At 41.5% G+C, this 8675-nt stretch overlaps 1 protein-coding gene across 2 annotated transcripts in view; it reads right to left on the reverse strand.

Annotated features, from left to right (window-relative positions):
• Positions 1-4752, reverse strand: part of MCU (mitochondrial calcium uniporter) — a 209170-nt gene extending 204418 nt beyond the window's left edge. The window contains exon 1 of one of the 2 annotated variants that reach the window (XM_043476623.1): positions 4573-4752. In XM_043476623.1, the coding sequence (XP_043332558.1) occupies positions 4573-4722 (150 nt within the window). In that variant the 5' untranslated portion in view covers positions 4723-4752. The remainder of the gene's footprint in view (positions 1-4572) is intronic. The other variant, XM_043476624.1, reaches the window with a different exon arrangement.
• Between the last annotated feature and the right edge of the window lie 3923 nt (positions 4753-8675).

Genomic DNA, 8675 nt, shown 5'->3' on the forward strand with positions numbered 1-8675 from the left:
CCATGACCACTCCTTGATTTCACTTTCAAATAGGAGGCAGCCCCAAAACCAAAACGGATTCACATTCAAGTTGTTGTCTTTGTCATATGCCATTCTTCATGCTGCATTTCTATTTAGATTCCCTCTTGGAGCAGAGCTCCATAAAGCATAAACTAGAACCCGTTGAGACTTAAAAAAGTTCAAATAATCAGAGTTTGTTGACTAAACCCAAATTTACTCATTCAATTATCTATGGGGCTCAAAATAAGCAAGATCTTAAAGTTTCCTTAATAAGTCTGCTCTAAGCATATTTATCCAGAACCCTCAAAATCTTAATATCTTAGTCGACTAAAACAATAAATCTAGACTCTGATTCAAACATATATTCCTAATAATCTGGGTATTTCTTTTACTTTGGATAGAAAGTTTGTACCCCGCCCCCCTCCCCATAGACCTAATACAGTGTTACCAACTCTCCTTTACTAGTCCACCATAAACAAGTGTAATATACAACCAAGGACAGCATTGGCAATAGCAAACTTAAAGCAATTACCCAAATTAACCAAATATGGTTACCTAAGCAACAAGTCATTAAACAAGTCAAGGTGGGGGGTGCAGAGCACACCTTTTCACTGGCAAGCAGACAAAAGGGTGTGTATTCAATTAACGCTTGTCTGAGTGTTATCTATGTATCTAGCACTGCTCTGGAGTCCATGAGGGACAAAAAGGTAACAAGATACACAATCTTTGCCCAGTAAGATAAGACATCCACAAATGAAACATTTAGAGAACAAGCCAGTATCAATCTGTATCCTGAAAATAATAAATCCTATCAGCATTCAGAGAAAACAGAACAAAACAATGGGAAGGGGTTAAAAGCTAGGAAACACACAAGATTCAGACTAGGATTGCTCCTTGAATCCACCTCTATTTAAAAGCATTTTTATCCACGGACATGTATACACTCCTACATTTAAAACAAGCAACAGGGACCTACTATATAGCACATGGAACTCTGCTCAATGTTATGTGACAGGTTGGATGGAGGGGAGTTTGGGGGAGAAGGGATGCATGTATATGTATGGCTGAGTCTCTTCACCATTCACCTGAAACTATCACAACATTGTTTGTTAATCGACTATACCCCCATACAAGATAAAAACTTCAAAAAAAAGATGTTTTTAAAGAATTTTTATCCCAGATGTCATTAACCACAAACCGAACAAGTCACTTCCCTCGGTTCCCATTAGGTCTGTTTTCTCATCTGTAAAGTAAGGAAGTTAGGTTCAAAGAGGGGTCACAGGTCCCAGTCTCTCACCTAAAACGGACCTTAGAAGATAGAGGAGTGATTAAGACTAAAATTCCACTACAAAAACTGCATAAATATTTAGTATGGATATATGAGACGATGGTTTAAGTACAGTGGAGTATTTGTGCTGAGTGGATCTGGCAAGGTAAGAGTCAGCCAGTTCATGAGGAACCAAATTAAAGAACTGGGACTTGCCTCTGTGTCAGGCAATGTAACCTCTCTTAAAACTTCTAGGTTAAAAGAAAACAAAATAAAAAGTTTTCTCAGGTTAAACTGAAATGATATCACTGCCAAAGAACTCCAATGTGTAAAGTAGAAAGGGACAACCATGATCCTTAACAGCATAATGACAGACTTAAGAGATTTAGTAATTCAGCACAGCCGTTGACCACTAGGAAATGCCAGCATTCAGGCTATCATAATCAGAGATAGACAGATTGAGCAAAGAAATTACACAACTCACAATGAAAGGCAGTTCCCTTCAAACAATCACCCTTGAAAACAGCCACCTTCACTAACTGCACAGAAAGACATGCAACAAATATTTAACATCAGTCTTCGTTACAGCCACAGGCTGGAAAGCAATAACAGGCTCTTCACAAAGAAAAGGAAAAAATTACACTAGATGGTGCTACAACTACTGAATAAGCCCCTGCAGCTTTTCTCCTATTTACTCAGTTGAACAATGTTTTAATGAGGGGGTTGTGGGGCGGGGGGGACGCCAAGTTCCGTTTCATAACTTCACAACCACTTTTACCTATATTAGCTGAACTGTATTGCTCTGGGCTTGTTCTTCAAATCTGGAAAAGATTCAAAAACATGCCTCTCAAACCAAAAATGAACCAGCACTATAACTGGTTATTTATACTGCTTAATTAAATTGACTCTAATTTACCATACTTACTACAGCAGAACGAAAGTGGCACAAGCAGGACTTGTGATCTTGTCCAAGGCAGAGTGCCATCTGCTGCACACACACAGGATGTCACCTGCACAAGACAGCCTTAGTGTCTTCTCAGGGGCCTTTGTAAGCGCAAGCTGTTTGTTCTATATTGCCTAATGCATGTGCCTCAAACCAACAGAGGAGAATTCTCATTCATGGGGCTCTGAAATACCAGCACTTTCATAACAAGCAATAGTAAGTTTTAAAAGGAAGGAGAAAGATGTGAAGGAGCAACTGCACTTTCTAATCAAAAGAATGCAATAAGATGGACAGTGTATCTGGAGTGGATCAGAGCCCTAAAACTGTTGTATATTCCCCATATCATCTTGGCCAAGTCTCTCCCCTTTCTGGATCTCAATTTCAGGCATAAAATGTCAAGAATTAAATAGGCCTCTAAGAGATACCTTTCAAATTTTGAGCCTTGTGAGGAATCAAAAAATAACAGATGGAGACAGCGGTACACATTTGCTTTGGAGCAATCATAGAAAAAGAAGAAAGAAAAAAAAACTTTACGTATTTTAAATAATCAGGCACAACTTTTTCAAAATCTTACAATTCCAAGTTCTTTTTCAAATCACCATTCTTACAACACTTCTGCCCTTCAGAAATAACAGTTCATTTAGTTGTACTTTCAGCTCAAATTTGGCACATCACTTTTACCCACCCCAGAATAGCACAGAAAAACACTTTCATGAAGTACCTGCACAAGGAAGGCACTCACAGCCTGACAGACTCACAGAGTGGAAAATACACAAGGCACAAATTTCAAAATGCTAAATGAACACCACACCCAAATAGTCTTAAAAACAACTGCAAAGTCAAATATATCAAAATACAGAGATAAAGACAACTTGGTAAACCTTTAAATAGTTTGAGGGGGAGGGGAATGCAATCAGATTTTTGGATGGCCTTAAGTTTTTAAAAGAACAAAACATATAACTGGAGGCTATGAAACATGCAAATCTAAATTGAACTGTGGAAAGCTCGGCTCTCACCCAAAAGCTTCAGCAAAGCAATATGTCAGTACGCCAAAATGAAGTACAATTTTCTCACAAGAAGGAGGACAGGGTCCATATATGTGACTAATAATAACAATACCATCTTGCATTTAAAGAGCATTAGTTCTTTCCACTGCTCTTTCAGACACCTAATTTTATGCTGTCAACAGTCTTAGGGTATCCTCTAAAAAGCGCCAGTTCAGTTTCCTCTCAAGAGCCATGTGATCAGAACAAGAAGACAGGTGGGTGTATTTGTTGAGGGCTGAAGGTACTAGTTTCTGCTATCAGGCTGTCTGCAGTGATTCTCATTACCACACTATACAACTTAGCCTTAGGAAATAAAACCTACACTCTTTCTTTTGGAGTTGGCCAGAGATCAAAACTATGGATCTAGAAAGTCCAAAGATAACCTGCCTACTTGTTAGGTCAAGAATTCCAAGTTAACTTGATCTCTTGCAACTTGAAATATACATACACCCCAAGTCTGTTCTAATAGAAACTCCCGTGCGTTGCCAGCCAATGAAAGCCAGCAATAACGGGTTAATACAACCACCAAAAAACCCTGCCGCTGGGAACAACTTGTCATATTCGCTTCCCCTCTGCCTGCTGCCCACCCTTCCTTCTTCAGGCACGCACAAGCTTATAAACCAGCCCTCCAAAAGGGCCACCGAGGACCTTTAAGGACCTGCGAGGATGGAGCTTGCCTCCTGAAGCAATGCAGCATCCATCGCAAGGGTGCTGTGCCCCATGCCCACAAGCAAGAAGTCACAGAAAGGGATAAAGTTTGATTTTCCGCCTTGCCGGTTCACACAGGGCCGAGAAGAGAAGAGGGAGCAGCCCCGCTGGGGTTCAGGGTTGCCCTCCGGGGGACAGTTCCCAGCAGCATGGCACCGCCACTCCTGACACAGACACAAGGCGGCCGCGGCAACTCAGGACACCCCAACCCGCCCGGAGGAGGAGGGAAAGGGGACAACTTGAACAGTGCTCAGGGAGGGAGCCACGGAGCAGAGCAGTTAAGGAAAAAGGAGGGAGGGACCGAGATGGGGGCGGGTCGGGGAGAGGTTCAAGTCCCTTCCCTTCCCCGCCCTGGTGTCCCCGGTCCTGCGGGAACATCCCAGCCGTCGCCCCTCCTCCTCCTCCTCCCGGCTTCCTCCGCCCTTCCTTTTTTCCTGGTTGCCGCCGCAGGCGCCTGAAGGGCACGGCGGCTCCTCGGTGCCCGGCAACCTCGGGAGCGGCCGCGAGTTGAGGTAACTCGCCCGCTGCCCCGGCGGCCTGCCTGCCGGCGGCTCCCACACGCCAGCGCCGCCCCGCCCTCCCCGGAGCCGCCGGGCGCGCTCGCTCACCGTCCGGTGGTGCTGCTGCTGCCGGTGGCGGCTGACGCCCAGAGCGGGGAAGCAGCCCGCAGTCAGCGCTCCGCAGCCGCCGGCGCCCCCGCCGCCGCCGCCCCGGGAGGAGAGGAGCAGCAGGAGCGATCTACCTGCGGCGGCCGCCATCTCTCAACTGGAATCGGCGCCGACCCAGGCAGCGCAGCGGACGGCCGGGGCGGAGCTAAGGCCCGCCACTCACCGGAGCCGGCCCAACTGCCGCCCTGGACTGAGTTGATGAGGCGGGGCTTCGTGCAAGGTCCAATCGACAGGCGGGAGAACCACACTAGAGACTGCCTGTCACTTCCAGAGTTACCTATTGTGGGGCATAGTCAATTACGGGCAAATTCTAGGGAACCGGTAATTGGCACCCGAACCCCTCAGAATAGCAGCAGCAGAGATAGCGTATTCGATTCGGCTAATCTTCATCAAAGATACAGTTATAATAAGTGTAACTGGCGAAATGGATATTTGTGCAAAGCTCTGTAGTTCGTGAGTGTTTTAAGTTGGCAAAATAGACTCCAAATTAGTAATCATTAGCTAGGTACGCTGGAACTCCCAACGACACGCCCAGAGTTATCATTCATAACTGATGGTATTTGGATATCCTGAAATTATTCCCACATCCTGAGGTTATCTAATAACTATAATATGCAGCATAGTACAGGAGGGATAGAATGGTTGTGATACCAAAGTCCCAGAATGAGTACATGTTATCAGTGAATTAACAGACCTGTATACATTTCAAATACTCAGTTCACTTTTACAGCACCTTTATACTGATAATTCTTACACTCTCCAAAAGCAACATTCCTATTTTCTTAGCACTTTTGACCTTATGTGCGCTTATTAAACTATAGAAACAGAACACGCCCATAATGTAATTAAAAAATCACTTGAGGGTTACCTTAATGAATTTTCATAATTTAGCTAAGTTAGCCACTAGAATACACTTTGGAATAACTCTTTCTCTTGAAAAATACTTCTTTCCACAGAAACAAGTTCATAATAATAGTTCATTTAAGACTATGAAAGATTTGAGTTTTCTTAATCTTCTCAGAAGACAATTTCCTTGCTGTCTGTTTATTATGAGCTAGTTAATTCTAACTCCTTTTAAAATCTGGAGAAGGAAAACAGTTTGGTAAGCAAATAAAAGTATTATCCTAAATTTTAGGGTGATAAAATTAAAGCTAAACAACACAATACACACACATAATTTTATTCTATCACTTATTCTAATAATATTTTTTAAAGCTTGACTGAAATGGTACTTTTTTGATCAAGAATAGCTAAATAATAAAGGGAGCTTTTGGTTTGTTTAATCCTTCCACCCCACCCCATGACTGTAAGATGATTGGCTTTTCCAGGTGAGACACTCATACCACTCACCCAAAAGGCATCTGTTGCTCAACAGTGGAACATGAGAGCTCAGGAATGAGACAAGCCCCCCATTCAACAGCTGCACACACTAATCCCCCTAGTTGGAAATCTGTGACATTCCTGGGGCAACCTCACTTACAATCATTTTCCACTCATCTATATTTATCCCATGTGCACTTTATGTATTTACCCATGCTCTCTTTATGTATTTCCCTCTCTCTCTCTCTTGTCACTTCACAACTTCTTACTAGGATTACCATGGATTTTAGTTTTGTTTTTATTTTCTGTATATTTGCAAATCTGGCTACAAATCAGTATTATGCCTTCCACTCCATGTTATACTTTGAAAAGTTCTACTGGAATTGCCTTTCCTCTGTTTTTCAAACTATGAAAATAAAACATGGATCCTGCATTACTGAGATTTAGTCCTCCAGATTTGCAAAAGAACCACAATAAATAGTTTTTCAACTGCATAAACCTGAAACTGAAGGGATTATCAAAAGCTTTCTCTTTATTAAAATTTACCAAACTGTGTCATCTTTCATCTACCAAGATGATACCATTGATGAACTACATGTAGCCTGCGTATTTTGAGGATCCACTGACTAAACTGAGTTTTAATAATCCTGGGCTAGAAATTAATCTAAACAAAAGTCAATTATCTCTTCACAGAGAAAACCTTTCCACAGCTGCAAAGGACATATCTCACACCAGCTGGTTGGCGAGGCCAAATAAGAAGAAAGTATAGATAGCTCAATAAAGTCATTCTCTAAACAAAGAGTAATTTCTGGAAGAATAAACAAAAACACACGTTACTTCTGGGAAATTTTAAGGGGTAGCTAGCCATTTGAATGGTTTAACTTTTTTCCATCTTCATGTTATTTTTATAATTACAAAAATATGGTCACTGAAGCCTACATGGCTGCAGAATTGTTTTCTGTGCCAATCCTTAAAACAGGTTGATCTTTTCTTTTAGCTAAAACTAATCAGAACAGATTTCCTGGAGCGTGAAACCCTAACTAGGTTCTCTACTAAAATGTACACTAAAGTCAGCTCCAAAGTATGACTCAACTCAGTGGAGTATTTGCCTAAGCATTCCAGAATAGCCAGGGTAGGTGATGCACAGTTTGTTGACGTGAGCAAGGAAACATGAAAGGGATCTGCTTAGAGATCTGGGAACTATGTTTCATGGTTTGCTAATATGAGTTATTATTAGCAATCGGCAATTGCTAAAGATCAGAAAAAATTATACAAAGGAGAGGAAAGTGTGTTTAGCTTTTAAATATGTATCATAAACCACAGCTTAGATCTGTCTTCTGGTGATTATTATTTTTCCAGATGTCATTATTCCTGTTTTTTAAAACTACCCATCTGCAGAAGGGCTCAAATATTCAAACCCCACCACATAGCTTTTCCTGTCTATATATCTGGTCTGACTTCAAACACACACGCATTTTTTTTTCCTTCCTTTTGTTTTTCTCTTCTTCCCCCTTACTTTAATGGAGACTGAAATTTCATATTGGATCATTTACATGCTTTATATACATAATTTACATAAATATAGTTATATAGCTCCTCTTAAAATTTTTGACAAGTTTCATGTCCCGGCCTCCAAAGGATGACTGACTCCATATTCATTTTATAATTTAATGACACTATTCTAACATTCTTTTAGGTCAAAAACATCCAGTTTGCAAGTTTGGGGGGTTTTTTGTTGTTCTTTTTTGTTTTTCTGTCAAGTACATAACACCAGGGAAACACTTGAGTTCAGAAGGGCAGGGCTTGTTCAACTCGGACTGTCTTTGTTCATGTTTCTCAGGATCTGAGAGGTTGGCAGCTAACTTGCACGTTGTCTTTATTGTATTGGATTGGCCTGTGGCTGCCTACAGCCTTTGCTCTTTTGTGGACCTTTGGAGTCAGGAAGTCTTTTGTCTCATCTGAAGTGATTCAAAGAGGCAAGACACTAATTCTGCACTCAAACCACATATTCCTTAGACAGTGCATAGGAATTCAGCACACATTTTAGTGGGACCCAACACTATCCACTCCAAAGTATTCAAAAGTGCCCCCTCACCCAATCCTAAAAACATTTTCTGACAAGGCTGAATTATAACAAAATTCCAAACCGGTAAAGGGCTCTCCTCTCTCAGCATTCTCCAGGTATTTACTACCCATACCCTGAACATGCCCTGACAGTCCAACCTTCAACTCTTTGTTCCTACTGTACCTATACGTCACCTGTTCTGCTCTGTTGAAGACCAGCTTGGCTTCCTCTGAGAGGAAATGCCCAGGTAAAATTAAACTCTCAGATTTGTTGTTTGACTTTCTATCATAGTACTATGGTACTTGATATGACTCATATCAAGTATGACGGTGAGGTCTGCCACACCCTTGAGTATCTGACCTATTTGATTAGACTAATCTGCCTGGCTAGGCCACAGTACCCTTCTCCCCTCACTTTTATATGTATTTTATATCAGAATAATTTATGCTACTATCTTTCTCCTACACAGCTCTTCCAGTTTAGAGTTGCCAATATGGTAAATTAATTTAAGCTGACTTTAGATAATAACAAGTTCTTCTTGGATTGCCTCTTTTGCACAACATTTACACTGAGAGGATTCAAATGCTAATAGGCAAAATAATTTCACAAAGTATGGCAGGTCTAAGAAATTTTTTTTTCAGGTGAGACAGTCCATTAA

This window comes from Cervus canadensis, chromosome 8, assembly GCF_019320065.1.
Source record: "Cervus canadensis isolate Bull #8, Minnesota chromosome 8, ASM1932006v1, whole genome shotgun sequence".
In the NCBI taxonomy this organism is placed as follows: domain Eukaryota; kingdom Metazoa; phylum Chordata; class Mammalia; order Artiodactyla; family Cervidae; genus Cervus; species Cervus canadensis.